Source organism: Sarcophilus harrisii, chromosome 1 (genome assembly GCF_902635505.1).
Source record: "Sarcophilus harrisii chromosome 1, mSarHar1.11, whole genome shotgun sequence".
Classification (NCBI taxonomy): domain Eukaryota; kingdom Metazoa; phylum Chordata; class Mammalia; order Dasyuromorphia; family Dasyuridae; genus Sarcophilus; species Sarcophilus harrisii.
Window position 1 is genome coordinate 58,210,257 of NC_045426.1, and position 14,719 is coordinate 58,224,975.

General features: G+C 51.0%; 1 protein-coding gene across 1 annotated transcript; it reads left to right on the forward strand.

Moving 5' to 3' along the window:
- The first annotated feature begins 1,258 nt into the window (after positions 1-1,258).
- ABTB1 (ankyrin repeat and BTB domain containing 1) lies at positions 1,259-14,349 on the forward strand. Its single transcript, XM_003762485.4, has 12 exons — positions 1,259-1,722; positions 5,431-5,493; positions 6,391-6,446; positions 6,867-7,011; positions 7,538-7,697; positions 8,029-8,074; positions 8,692-8,808; positions 8,925-9,043; positions 9,202-9,300; positions 9,768-9,935; positions 12,529-12,729; positions 12,912-14,349. The coding sequence occupies exons 1-12, from the start codon at positions 1,667-1,669 to the stop codon at positions 13,116-13,118; spliced, it is 1,437 nt and encodes a 478-aa protein (XP_003762533.1). The 5' UTR covers positions 1,259-1,666; the 3' UTR covers positions 13,119-14,349.
- The last annotated feature ends 370 nt before the right edge of the window (positions 14,350-14,719 follow it).

The window sequence follows — 14,719 nt, forward strand, 5'->3', positions numbered from 1 at the left end:
GTGACTAACTGACCATTTCATAATGGGTCCAAGTTGGACCAGATACCAGATTACTCCCAGCTTCAATTCTGATTCTTTGCCTCATCTTGCAGCCTCTCAGCTAGAGAGCCAAGGGAAGGCCTCAGCATTTCCATCTGTCCCCATTTTACCCCTAAACCACCAAATCAGGCCTTTACTGGAGGTCAACCTCAGAAGCTTCCTTTGTTGTAGTGTGGCCAGACCCTGAACCTTCTTTAAGGTCACCAAAGATTACCTAGTGCAGACATACCCACAACATGGACAAGTGTGTCTAAAGTGGCTCTGATATGTCAGTAGCCTTTCCTGAACTTTCACCAGGTATTTTGTTGCAGTCACCTTTATCCTACCATCCTTAAAGCTGGCCAACTATAATTTCAGGATCCTGGACATAGAGTATGGATCTCCCTAACTCAACACTTTTTATTATGATAGAAAGCATATAGACTGGCTGCAGCTTCACTACCCATCAACTGTTCCATTTTGGACACACTGTTTTACCTGAATTGCTCGGAGTTTCCTCATATAGAAAATGTGGGGGTTTGGGCTAGATAATTCTAAAGATCCTTTCAGCTCTAACATTCTATGAATGAGCTTAACTTGACTGCCCTGGCCCTCTATCATTTAGAGATTGATTCCTCTGAGACCTCGCACTTTGGGGTCCTTTTAGTGACTGGAGAATGGGTAATAAATACCCTGGAAGGAATTAGTTGAAATCCAGCAGAGCCCGCGGCCCTTTAAATGGGAAGGGGAAGAGGACCTCTAAAACCAAATGTCAATCCCCTACCCAGGTCAAGTCCCCAGGTGGCCAAAAGTCCACCTTCTGAGAATCCCAGCCCGAGGTTAGACAAGTTCTCAGCCCTAGGAAGAGATGGTGGGAAGGGGAGGGTCTTGCGTCTTCGTAGAATTAATCATTAAGTGTCTACTTAGGGCAAAGGCTACATTAGGAAGTGGATGAGATACAAGATAGCAACAATAAACACTTATTAAGCACACTCGGTCCTCAGAGGAAGGATACAAAATAGCCGCAAAAAACAATTCCCTAAGACGTGCAGTTAAGTTCAGCGTCCTAGCCTTAAAGCTTAGCCCCTGTGGCTTAGTCAGTGCTTTGGCCGAGGCCCCAGAGGAATCGGGGGACGGTGGATTGGCGGCTGGGAGGGACCACAAAGGTGATCGCTCTCACTATCACAGGCGCGTTAACAGGCCCAGAGAGGTTCAGGAACTCGGCGGAGCCCCGGTTCGAACCCGAGTGCTCTGGCAGCACGTCTGGCAGTCCTGCTCCCGTCCTTAGGAAAGGAGCTGAAAGCCTCGTGGAGGCGGGGGCTTCCCTTCCGGCCCAGGCCGCGCAGCCTAGAACGCGGCCGCAGCGGCCGCTCCAGAGCCCGACGGCGGCGGGGCTCCCCACACCTAGAACCCGGCGTGCGGGCAGTGGGTCGTTGGTCCTCGGGCCCCAGCAGCCGCAGCGGCCGCAGCGGCCGCCCCGCCCCGGGGGCGGAGCCGGGCCTTGGGGCCTGCGGTGTTTACATCCGCCCCGGGACTGGGACGAGGAAGGGCCGGGAAAAGGGAAGGGCCGCCGCCGCCTTCGCCGCCGCCAGAGTCTTCCCGAACCCCCGCCGAGCCCGAACCCACCGGGTCATGAGCGCCCCGGGCCATGGACACCAGCGATCTCTTTATCAGCTGCAAGAAAGGAGACGTGTGCCGAGTCCGGTGAGGGAGGCCGGGGGTCTGGGGGAGCGGAGGAGGGGAACGTGGGGGCGAGGCAGGTCTGCAATGGCGGGAGGATGGGAAAAGGGGGCATCGGGGACGGGAGGTGCGAGGGGCGGTGCGCGATGAGAGGAAGTGTGCAAAGATTGGGAGACGTGGGGGGTGGGAGAGTGTAGGAACGAGGGCGATGGGGGATGGGATCAGGTGTGGGATGGAAGCTGGTGCGCGGAGAAGGGGGAATATTTAGAGAGCGTGGTTTGGGGACGGGGAGAGGCGTGCAGAGATCTGGGGAGCCAGGACTGGGCAGAAGTGTGGCGAGGAGGAGGAAGAGTACGCAGAGGGAAGGTGGGGAGGGTAAAGGTGAAGAGATGCGGGGAGGTGGGGCGAGGGAGGAGCACCGGAGAGTTTCGGGGATTGTATGTTCCAGGGGACACATGGGGAAGGAGGGTGACACCGTAATGCGGCGTGTATGCTGAGAAAGGGCTGAGGAATATGGATGGGGGAGGGTCTCAGAATTCCTTTTGGCTGTGCCTTTGGGGTGCAAAGGCAACACTGAAGAATAGGGGTGAGGGGCACACTAGTAGCTCCTGAGGGGCCTCACCATAGCAAAACTCCATAAACTCCATGGAGGCAAAGAGGATCATGGGCTGTATTCTTCCCCAGAGCCAAGGTGAGGGCATATTGATAGCTCAGTGTGTTTGTAAGCTAGAGAGTAAATGATGGAGGGGAGGGGGGGAGGGAGAAAAAGAGGGGTGAACAGGGGATGAGCTCCCCAGCCAAATTTCTGCCCTCCACTTCTGTTTTTTGTTTTTGGGGAGGGAGAAGAGCTGTGTTGTCCTGTAAGGGAATTCAGGGCCCAATTTATGCAACTAATAGAGGTGACCACCTCAATATATCCTGAGAATTAGGCCTGTATAAAGGTGAGATCCACCATCAGTACTATCTTGTTTCCTTCCTCCCTCTGCTGGCCTCCCAGAGCACTGCATGAAACTGACCCAAGGAGCACCAGAAGTCTGTTGTTTCTATGACTTTGCCATTAATGCCCTGTCCACTGCAAGTATACCCACCTGCATGAGCCAGGTAGAATCCCGGCAGCACCTCTAAACCTGACACTGGGCAGACCTCGAAGGAGGACCTTCTAAGAAGGACTCAGTTTCTAGGTCCATTAGTACCCTGTATGTATACAAACTTGTATGAGCCAGGTAGAATCAAGGCAGAGCCTCTCCAAGCCTGAGGTTGGGCCAGATTTCTAAAACGGTCTTTCCAAGAGGGACCTAATTCCTGGGGAATTGGAGGGTTTCTGGTGGAAGAGCACGGGAACCTGAGATAGGCCTTTTGGACACAGAGCAAGAAGGCCTGGGGGTAAGGGGAGAGTAGTGTTCCAAACTTAAGTAGGAAAGGCCCCAGAGGAGATCTTTCACCCTGGTTCATCACCTGGCAGTCTGAGGTCTTGCACAGTGGGATCATCCTCATGTATGAAAACCCTACTTCTTTGGTAGCTCTAAGCCAGGCTAAGCTATCTTCTCCTCATAGGAAGCTTCCCTGATTCACTGCTAAGGATCTAGGAAGATGGACTATCCCAAACTGGGAATCTCTACCCCAGACAATGCTACCTTCTCACAGGAAGCCTCCCTGATTCACTGCTAAGGAGCTAGGGACATGGAGTATCCCAAACTGGGAACCTGGGGTTGGGGGAGGGGGTGTGCCTAATGCACTATTCCCCAAGGAGAAATTTTGGCTGATATGCAGATGATTTCCTCTCTTGCTTCCCTAAGGGAAAATGATCATTGCTCTGGAATTCATTTCTTTGCCTCCTTCCACCTAGCCTATTTATCTTTCTTGCCTTAGGGATCCATTTTTGAACCTCATGTTCCTGTCCCTGCTTCCCTCTCCCTCCTCTGAGTCTGCTTCATCAGCTATTTCTCTCCCTCTAGCAAACCCAGTCACTCCCTGTCCACTGACTTCTTTCTCCAAATTGTCCCAAGTCTCTATAATGAAAAAAAAAAGTCTTTACTCCCTGCTGCTCTCCTTTTTGGTATTCCTCTTTCTGGTCTCCACCAGATTTCTTAAGAAATGGAATACATGCTTTGCTTCTATTCACTTTTTTTTCTTACCCTTTACAATCACTGGTCTTAGGACTATTTTCCATGGCACCAGTGACCACCTACCCACCTCGAAATCACTGGACTTATTGGCTTTTTCTCAGTTCTCCTCATCCCATACCTTCCAGTTTCATTGATACACTCTTCTTGAAACTGTTCTCCTCTGTCTTAACTGCACTCACCTGGTCTCCCAGTTATCATTTGCTGTTTGATTCGCTTTCCTGGCTTCCTGTCCCTAAGCTTTTGGCTTCCTTTGTCCACTTCTGTCTCTGGATTCCTTGACTTGATGTTCTATTTCCTTTGGTTTCAGTCCTCACCTGTATATAGATAACTATATAGTAACCGATAGTGATATTGAGGCAATAGAAAGAAAATGAGACAGCATTGTGTGGGGAAAAGATTTCAGACTCAGAAGCAGGGAAGGCCCCAAATCAAATAGATTCCAGACATTTAATTTTTCCAAACCTCAATTTCCTCACCTGCAAACAATAATAGCCACTGGAATACCTAAAAGTCTGTTTTTTGTTGTTGTTGTTGGGTTTTTTTTTTTTTTCCTGAAGCAATTGGGATTAAGTGATTTGCCCAAGGTCACACAGCTAGGAAGTGTTAAGTGTCTGAGGTTTCATTTGAACTCAGATTCTCCTGATTAGAAGGCTGGTGCTCCATCCACTGGGCCACTTAGCTGCCCCTTGAAGCCTGCTTTTGATACCTTAAAGCAGGAGTATCAATTTCTCATAGAACTGGGGCCACTAAAATATATATGAGGATCCCTTCAGGCCACATATTAAATGAGCAAACCACATGTTAATAATGTCTATTCTATTTTATTGTTTTATGTGTAATTTTAATTATTTTGTCAAATATTTCCCAGCATCTGGTTAGGGCAAGAGTAGGCCCTGTGTTTGAAGCCTCTGTCTCCGAGGGCCTCTGAAGCCTCAATTGCTGTTATCCTTTTTGGCACACTTGTGATTTTAGTTTTTGAAGAAGTTTCTAATGAGACCTTGAAGCCTTGCTGGGGGCACTGACATGGGAAGTGACCTGTCCAGAATAATATGCAGGGTATGTCTTTGCAGGATTTGTGTCTAGGATTTCCTGATCCTGAGCCCCTTCCCTTCCCCCACTGGGGGTTCTAACCATTCTGTAGCTCTTATTATAACTTTGTCTCCCACACCATCTTCTCCCCAGCATTTCAGGCCTCTTTTTTTCCAATTAACTTCTGAAAATTTCCTACTCATCATTCTGCTGGGATTGTAAGTTCAGCATTTCTCAAATCAGGCTTAAGTTATTCTCTGAAATCAGCTCTTCCTTCCAACTTCCCTATTTCTGTCCTTTGGTTCCCTCCCTTCTTTCTTGCCCTCCATAGCTAATCAGTCATCGAATCTTGTAGATTCTTCCTTCAGGATCTTGCTCTCATCTACGTCCATCTTTTCTGTTCCCATGGCCATTATCTGTCCTGTGAGAAGAGGCCTCTTCTCGAGTCATTCTTCATTGAGCCCTCCCCTCCCTCCCCCAGTCTCATGGATCAGTGGAGTTCCTTTTCTCCTTTAGAGAATGGATGACTTCCACTGAAGAGGCATTAATCACCCTTTGCTTTCTTCTTTCCACTCAGGTACCTTCTGGAGCAGAGAGATGTGGAGATCAATGTCCGGGACAAATGGGACAGTACCCCTCTGTGAGTATCTCCACCTCCCTTAGGGGGGAAGAAGCCCCCTATCTCATATCAGTCAATCATTGAGCATTTATTAAAGGGTAGGTACTGAGGATGAATACAGAGAATGAAACAAGCCCTACTCTAAAGATCCGATATTTTCATCAGGCATATATGTATATATACCCAGCACAAATGGAAGGTGAATAAATAAAGATTTATACCGTGCCATATAAGGGAAGGAGGGCACTAGTGGGTAGTGGGTGATGGAAGATGCTTGAGCAGTGTCTTAAAAGAAAAGGAAAGATGATTTGAAGTAGAGGGAGACATGGCAAGATGGCCAATAACAAGTATGGGATTAAGAGATGAAGTCTCATGTCCTGGGAACAGCCTGAAGGCTGATAAGACTGGATTGCAGAGTGAGCAGGAGAAGAAGGAATGGCTGTTGGGATGGAAAGATAGGTTGGGGTCAGGTTTGTAGGGCTTTAAAGGCTAATTATAGTTCCTCTTTTGTGCTTGAGGCAACAGGAAACCATTAGAGTTCAATGAATAAGGAAGAAGCATGCTCTGGGGAGGAAGGATGGGAGGCCGAGCTAAAAGCTGGGTTCTTGAGGAGGGGGCTGGCCATGGGGGTGATTCGATTTCTAGAGCTCTTTAAAGGCTGTGGCACTTCTTTTAACAGTTGTGAGGCAGGTTATTGAAGTGTGATGTTTCCGCCCTTCCCCCCACCTCATTTGAGAGCTGGGAAGACTGCTACCAGCCTAGTCAGTGGGAGAGGTGGATCTGAACTCTGGCCTCCTGGAGGCAGCTCCTGCTCATTCCACTCCCTTATTGATGCCTTTTTGCCCCAATATGAGGGAAAGGAGGGGCAGAATGTGCTATAATGAACTCTGCAGAGTGGATTTTTTTTTTCCCTCACAGATATTATGCCTGCTTGTGTGGACATGAGGAGCTTGTACGTTATCTCCTGGCCAATGGTAAGGACAGGAAGGTGTGTGTGTGTGTGCACAAGCGCTCCCTGGGGAGGGGGTGGGGAGAGACGGACCCTTTGAGGTTGGTTGGACCCAGATGCTAGTGGGGGCCGCTGGAGACCTTTCTCTGTCCTTCTCCTGCCAGCCTGGGGCTGTGTCCTGGGGAACTGTCCATCTGTATGCGGGTCCTGCCTTTTGCTTTAGCCTAAATCCTGATGGCACCACCTCCTTCTCACCCTGTAATAACTCCATTTGGGGCTTGTTGGAGCACATGGCATTTATGCCTGGACCCCCACTGAAGGGCTGAGAAAGGAGGAGGTCCCAGGGAGCCTTGGCTGGGCTGGAGGGGGTCTAGAGTGGAGCTGGGGACTGGGGTTGGTTGGGCAGAGGGCAGGAAGAGTAGGCTCATTTTGCCTCATCCCTCAGGTGCCAGGTGTGAAGCTAACACGTTTGACGGGGAGCGCTGCCTGTATGGAGCGCTGAGCGATACCATCCGTCGCGAGCTGAAGGATTACAAGCAGATCACCTCCACTCGAATGCAGAGGGATTATTATGATGACTTCCTGCAGCGGTGAGGGGCTGGCGGAGGGCCTAGGGCTGTGGGAGCCTTTCTCCCTTCTCTATGACAAAGGAGGAAGAGGAAATGCAGGGTCATCAGCCCATTTGGGCATTTTAAGGGGCCTCCTTTTCACCTCAGAACCATCCTCGGGCCAAAGCTCATCGTGCCATTTCCCGTGGCTATGAGGAGGTCAAAGAGTGGCAGACGTCCCCACGCCAACTTGAGATTTTTTTCTAGATGTCCTCTCAAGGCATAAAATTGGAAATTTGAGTATCATTTTCCCTCATATCAGAGACTAAGCTGTACAGACTCAAAAAGAGCCAACTCACGGGCTTGGGAGTGTTTGGGGGAGATAAGCTTCCTCCATCCGCTGTCCTGTTTATAAATCTTAGGTCCTGGCTCTGAAAAGAGGGATCTGCAGGGCTTGGGGCCTGAGGAGCGGACAGGGAGGGGTGGGGGAGATCATAGCCACTTCCCCCTCATGGCCCATGGCCCCCTCCCCCTCCGTGCCCCTGCCCACCCAGCCCCCTCCCCCCAGGCTCCTGGAACAAGGCTACCAGAGTGACATCGTGTTCATCGTCCATGGGAAATCCTTCTGTGCCCACCGATGCATCCTCAGTGCCCGAAGCAGCTACTTTGCCAACATGTTTGATACCAAGTGGAAGGGGAAAAGTGTGATTGCTCTCAAACACCCACTGGTATGTCCTGGGCCATGGTCTTGAGAACTCAACCTCTGGGCCACGAAAGGGGCTGCCCCTAGACCTCAGACACTCAGGAATAGGATGTCACATGGTCTGTCCTGGGTGGGCGTCTCCTTTCTGTGGGATCCTGGGCTCCTTTCCCACCCCCATTGTCTCCAGTCCACCAAGGCTTTGATGGTGAACATCGGGGTGCAAAGACTTAGAGGGGAACTGTCGGTCTGGCCTTTGGAGAGGGCATACTGAGGAAATATAAGGTGTCCTTCCCAAGGGAGGGGAAGGGGAACAATGAGCTCCCATGGTGCTCTGACTTTTCCTTTTTTTCCCACAGATCAATCCCATGGCCTTCGGCTCCCTTCTGCAGTATCTCTACACAGGTGGCCCCTCTCCTGGGGGCTGGTGATTGGCAGAGCTGGGGTGGCTGTGGTGGGGTGGACAGAACTCATTTATCTCCTATCCATTAGTTCATGTCTGTCCATCCAGCCCATTTAAGAGATGGGCAACAGTCAGAACTCATTCCAAAGGACTTGGTAACCTTAGCCTCCAGTTGTGAGCATTTGGGGATTAGGACAGAGTCCCTTATGGGACGTTGGCCTGAGAACAGAGTTCAGTTTGATGGTCTGCCCCTCCTCCTTAACCTTGAGTAAGTTTTTGCGTTGAGAAGGGGTTCCCTGCACTCATGCGGTCCCTTACCCACAGTGTCCCTGGGCATGCTTGTGACTGCGGTCACCTCCAGGTGTGTCCCCTCTTTCTCTATCCTGGATGACTCGGTTTCCTAGGGGGTGGATCAGAGACAAGTCCTACTTCTGGCAGCTCTGAGTTTCTGAAATTTACTGATGAGGGGACAGAGGCAGGTTGCTGTACAGCCTCCTTGTGTTTAGCAAGTTAGCGACGAGGCCAGGGGTCCTTCTGTTCTGAGCTTTGCCCCCCCGCTCCTGCCTGACCAGGAAAACTAAGTATCCCTCTGAACGCCAGCCGGCTCCTCTCTCCGCAGGTCGCCTGGACATTGATGTGGAGCATGTGAGTGACTGTAAGAGGCTGGCCAAGCAGTGCCAGCTGCAGGAGCTCATCACCGGCCTGGAGACCAAGTGCAAAAAGGCCTACGAGTTTGGTGAGTCTCTTCGGCCGCTCCGGGAAGCACGCGGGCCTGGGGTGGCACCGGATCAGCCTGTCTGGCAGCGAAGCTGGGAATAGAAACAGAAGCAAGCTGTGCTCTTCCTTTGGCAGTGGCCTCCAAGCCAGGGACCTGTGTGAAGGTGCTGACCATTGAGCCACCCCCTGCCGATTGCCGACTCCGGGAAGACCTGGCGCTGCTGGCGGACTGTGCCTTGCCTCCAGAGCTCCGGGTATGTCCAGGCCCCCTTCCAAAACCCTGAGGGTGGGATGTCGAGGTTAGTGCTGCTTCTGAAAGCGCCCTGACTTCTTTATTCTGGGGCTGGTATTGGGACCTCAGCAGGCAGGGGCTCCACGGGCTGCAATCCCAGCCTTCTTCTTGATTCCTCAGGTGGGCTTCGGAGAGTTACCTTTTGACAGCACCGACAATTTTAGCAGCTGTCCCGATGTCTGCTTTCGTGTGGGAGATTACAACTTCTTATGTCACAAGGTGCCCACCCCTAGATTGGGGTTCCCCAAGTGTTTATTAGCCCTGTCTAGAGCTCACCCTATCCTAGTTTCCAAAACCTGTCCCTGGCCTCCTAGTCCTTCCCCAGTCCCTACTCCTTCTCTTCCTTGACCTCACCTCGTTAGGTCTTGTGGCGCTTGCCTGTTCCCAGACCCTTTACACAGGCTCCCTGACATTAGGTCCGTGGTACGTGGAGAAGAGGCCAAGGTTGGAGTTTTGGTGAAGACTTTGGAGAAAAGACCCGGACCCTTAGGGATAAATACAGGCAGTGTGGGGGGAAAGAGCCAGCCTTGGCAGCAGGAGGTCCCAGCCTCTGACCAGTCACTTAGCCTGAGGGTGTTGGGCTGGGCACTCTCCGGAGCACCTGCAAGCTCCCAGTCTGTGGTCCTGTGGTCGCACGGGGGGGAGGGAGGGGTTCCCTGCAGGCTGACCTCTCCTCGCTTCCCTAGGCCTTCTTCTGTGGCCGCAGTGACTACTTTCGGGCCTTGCTGGATGACCATTTCAGCGAGAGTGAAGAGCTGGCAGCTTCTCCTGGCCTCCCTGCAGTCACCCTGCATGGCATCTCCCCTGACATCTTCACCCGCGTGCTGTACTATGTGTACAGTGATGACACAGAGGTCAGGCTCCCCATTCTGTAGGCATTCCATTTCATTACACACAAGCTGGGTTCGGGATGCCCGCTAGCTGAGTGCGGGGAAGGAGACAAAATGAATATGAGGCCCTACTCTTGTGCAAGGGGGTTAGTACCTGGAGGGGGGCGGGAGCAGAGAAGACATACAGGTAACTGGGTGTGTAACAGGAGACTGACCCTCTGTGGGGGGCAGATATTGCTCGTAGGGGAGAATGGATGTTCACACTAGACCTTTGAGGAAGAGCCGGACCATTCCTGAGTGACAGAAACCCTGAGCCAAACCATTTCCCCCACAGCATCTCCAACAAGTGACCATCCCACCTTTTCTTGAAGCCCTTTGGGGATAGGGTGTTCACTACCTCTACAGCAGCTCATGGCACTTTGGGACAGTTCCGAAGCTTAGGAATTGTGCCATCAAGCTAAATACTCCTGGTTCTTTCAGCCAGTATGACTTCAGATGGCTCTATTTCAGAACCCATCGTTGTCCTCTGTGCCCCCTGCTGGGCATTCTCTCAATTACTGACATCTTTCCTAAAATGTAGCACTCAGGATTGAGAAATGGCCTCTCGGAGTATTCTGACCACAGCTAAGGAGCCTAGAATGTTTGTCCTTCCCTCACTTGGAAGCTACAGCCTAAGAAAGCCTTAATTGCTCTGGTTGCCTCATCACCAAGCTTCCAAGAAAGCCCCGGCTTTCCTTTAGATGAGCATCTGCTCTTTAGCTGGGCTGTTCTCATCTTGTTCTTGTGAAATTTTTTTCTGAATCCAGTTTGATTCAACATTTATTAAGCACCTCAGTCGTGCTCAGCACTGTATTAGGCAGAGATTACAAAAATATGCTCATCTCTGTCTTCAACAAACTTACCTTCTACTGGGTTAAAAAAAATGTCATTGTCCTTTTCAATTAACAAGTTTTTATTTTCTCTCCCTCCTATCCCAACCCCAGATAGAAGGGGGGGAAAAAGTGTAAAAAATCCATGTAAAAAGTTTACATTTTACTTTACATTTAAATTTCATCTTTTTTTTTTTAATTAAAATTTAAATATCTTCTTCTTAGATGCTGCTTAATAATAGGATTATAGATCTAGAGCTGGAAAGAACCTTAGCGGCCCAGCCTCTTCATGTTACAGATGAGGAAACAGTTTCAGAGAGGTTAGGCCATTCACCTATGGTTATACAGCTAATAAGCCATAGCAGAGCTGGGAATAAACTCAGGTCCTGGGCCTCCCACTGTGCTTTGCTGCCCCCCAGTGTTCTAGCCTGTCATGAATTTTTTGGATCCTAATTCTGTTGCCCAGCGAGTTTGCCATCCCTCCCAGCTGTGTATTTAAAGATTGGATGGGCAAACCATTTATACCAATGGTTCTCAAACCTTTGTTTTCAGTGTCTATCCTATTACAAATTATTGAGGCTCTCTCCAAAGCGTTTTTGTTTATCTGATTATATTTATAGACATTTACCATATTGGTAAATTATCATTTGAATTTGTAGACCCTCTAAAAGGGTTTCAGAGATCCCCAGGATTCTCTAGACCATACTTTGAGAACCACTGCTCTATACCTTTAGCTAATATTTTTTAAGACAGAAAATTAGAACGAGCATAGATGGAGACATCTCTCCGAGTTGACGGAGAACCGTTGTTGACCAACTCTCTGGGTCTGATTGTCCAGCCAAGTCCAAGCTCACTTCTGACTGCCCTATTATCTAGTCCAGAAGAATAGCATGAGTGACAGTTATATATAATGCTAGCATCTAGCAAACTGGATAGAGCTCCCTCCTCCTGTTTGTTGAATAACCCTGCAGGGAGATGGAGTTGGCTTGGCCATCCCTTTACTACTATATTCCAGAACTGGGCTATTTAGAGAAGTGAAGATGTAGAGGTGGGGAGGAAAGGCATTCTGGGTGAGGGCAATTGTGTCAGCGCTCACTCCAGCATGTGGAGCTGTGAACAAGGAGACCCCACACCAGGAACGCTCTTCCTCTTGGAAACTCAGCTCCCCTCAGTACTGTTTGAGTCCTTCCTTCATTTCTCCAGCTGATCCCGTTCTCTGAAGTTACTTTAGATTTGGTTTGGCCATGTTTGGAAATGAATTATCTATGTACTTGTTTCCATGTCAGCCTCCAAACCTTTAGGAGAATGTCCTTTGGGAGGACGAGAACAGACTGTTTCTATTTTAGTTTTATAACTCCAGTACCTGATGTGGAATTGGGGGAGAGGGTTAAATCTAAGGCATGTGCCTAGCACATAGTAGGTATAAATGATTATAATATGATTATTATAATTATTATATATGAAATATATAATGTAACATAATAGTATAATAATGTTTGTTTATAAATGGTTATTGATTGATTGAGAGAAGTCTCACCAGGTAGCCAGGGGCCGGATGTTACACTAAAAAACATGACATCATTCTGCCGTTAAAGCAGGGAAGCAGTCCTGTTAGGCAGTGCTTTGAATCACTTCCTCCTCCCTGTTTGGAGGGGCCTAGTTTGGGGGCTCTTTCAGTGGTCCTGCTGTGGGGGGATGGCGTTCTAGACGAGGGTCCCCACCCAGAGGCCACCCCGTCTGCCCTGCAGCTGTCTCCCGACATCGCCTACGATGTGCTGTGTGTGGCTGACATGTACCTGCTGCCCGGCCTGAAGCGGCTGTGTGGCCGGAGCCTGGCTCAGGTGCTGGAGGAGGACAGCGTGGTCGGGGTCTGGAAGGTGGCTAAGCTGTTCCAGCTGACCCGTCTGGAGGACCAGTGCACGGAGTTCATGGCCAAGGTCATCGAGAAGGTGGGCGCCGAGGCTGGGGGTCAGTGAGGGTGGGAGGAATCGGACCTGGGCCTCGGTGTGGCAGGCTCAGCACCAGCTGCTTCCTTGTAGGAGAGGTGGAGCTCCCCTGAGTGCCGTGTCTGCCCCCCCCCCCTCCCACCCAGGACTTCTGGCCAGACTCTGACCCTTTTTCCCTTCCCCAGCTGGTGGAACGGGAAGACTTTGTGGCAGCCGTGAAGGAGGAGGCGGCGGCCGTGGCCGAGCGTCAGGAGACGGATTCCATCCCGCTGGTGGACGACATCCGTTTCCACATCACAAGCAACGTGCAGACCTACAGCGCCATCGAGGAGGCCAGCCAGAGGCTGCAGGTCCTGGAGGAGCTCTTGGCCAATATCGGCCTGGACTGTTGACTTGTAGAGGCTGCTGCCCGGGGGTCCCGAAGGTTCCCTTCCTCTTTCTGCCGAGGGCTTGGTATGGCTTCCCCTTTGCTGTCGAGAAGCATCAGCCCGGAGGCGGGCACCCGGCCGGACTTGACGCTCTGGTGTCTGGACAGCTTTGTCTCAGCACACCCCTCCCCTGAATCTGGGAGTGTTGGGAGGGGAAGCACTGATTATATCCTTGGGGTTGAAAACCTCATTCACTATAGGTCTTGAATCTTTGTTTCTAGAAGCTAAGAGTGTGTTTTTCTGCTGGGCAGAGAAGAGAAGCGCCCATGAGGCTGACTTCTGACCACCTGTGTGTGGCCAAAGCCCTCCCTCCACCCCCGGCTGTGGGGCAGATGTGCTTTCCCCTGCTTTGGGCCGTGGGCTCTGCAGCTCGTGCTTTCTTCCCCAGCCTGCCTTACTCCGTCCAGGTTGTTGAGCTTTCCCCCTGGCCCTTTCACTGTGGGGAGAAGGAGGCTTAGGGGGCAGGATTGCCCCCATCCTGCCTCTGGGGTCGGGGCAGGACCTGTCTGCTGGGACCATCTTCCTCTGCTTCGAAGGACCGGAGAGTCCTGGTCCCAGGTGGTGTGCATCAGGGAACGTCCCTTCCCTCGACATGTGGCCCCTTGGCCATGGGCCGAGAGCCAGTCCCGTGGTCTCTAGCTTAGGCTCAGGCAGGTGGGAGAGAGACAGGTGGCCCTGCTGAGGCCCCCCTCAGGACACCCGAGGCTCACAGTTTGGAGCCCAGCTGAGTCCTCCTGGGGCCTTGTGATGGGTGCTTTCCTTTTGTTTTCTTAAAGCACAAACAGGTTTCTCCCAGACTTTCCTGGTGGGGATATAGGAGAGTGAGTTTTGGTTGGGATGAAAATCCTGGGAAGACTGGGATGTAGGGAAAACTGGGTTCCCCCAAGGACTCCAAGGCCAGGTAAAGCCTGGGGATTATGCTAATCCCAGAGAAAACTGATCTGGACTTGTGAGGAGACTTGTTCCCCCTCCCCTTCACTCCCCTTCCCCCTGCACTAGTTACTGGAGGCCTCCCCGGGTACCCTTGCTCAGACAGGACTGGAGAGGGGCTGGGGCTACCCAGCACCTTTCTCTCAGAAAAAAAAAAAAAAAAAGCCCAAACTGCAAGTTTTCAGAGCTAAGATCTATTCTAATATATACTATTTAAAAATAAAACAGAAGAGCATGTGTGCGGCAATAAAAATATATTTCCCTATGATTATCTCGGCGACGGCTTGTTAATTATCTGGGGTTTATTATATCTGGGGCTTGGCTGCGTTTTCTCATCTGTTTTATTTTGGAAGCTGCTCCCTGGGGCTCTGTCTTCCTCATTTCCCAGCCAAGATCTGTTTTCTCTGCCTCCAGCAAATCCACCAGCCTTTGAAGGCATTGGTTTCTCAGCTCTGATGGCTCATTGAGGCATCAGCTCTGGAGCTCTGGGTTCTAGGCTCCTGCTGGGTCCCAGCAGAGGGGATTGATGGGGTTGCTGGGAGAAGGTTGGCCCAGCTTGCTCAGCAAGGAGCCTCTCTCCTGACCCAGGACTGCCACAAACCAGCTTGGGGGAGAAGCATCAGCCACACTGAGGG

Excerpts from the sequence above, each read along its gene's own strand:
- ABTB1 (XM_003762485.4), top strand. The coding sequence starts at position 1,667 with ATGGACACCAGCGATCTCTTTATCAGCTGCAAGAAAGGAGACGTGTGC. Across the intron at positions 6,447-6,866 it reads ACGTTATCTCCTGGCCAATG|GTGCCAGGTGTGAAGCTAAC; the intron begins GTAAGGACAGGA and ends CTCATCCCTCAG. Across the intron at positions 9,936-12,528 it reads TGTACAGTGATGACACAGAG|CTGTCTCCCGACATCGCCTA; the intron begins GTCAGGCTCCCC and ends TCTGCCCTGCAG.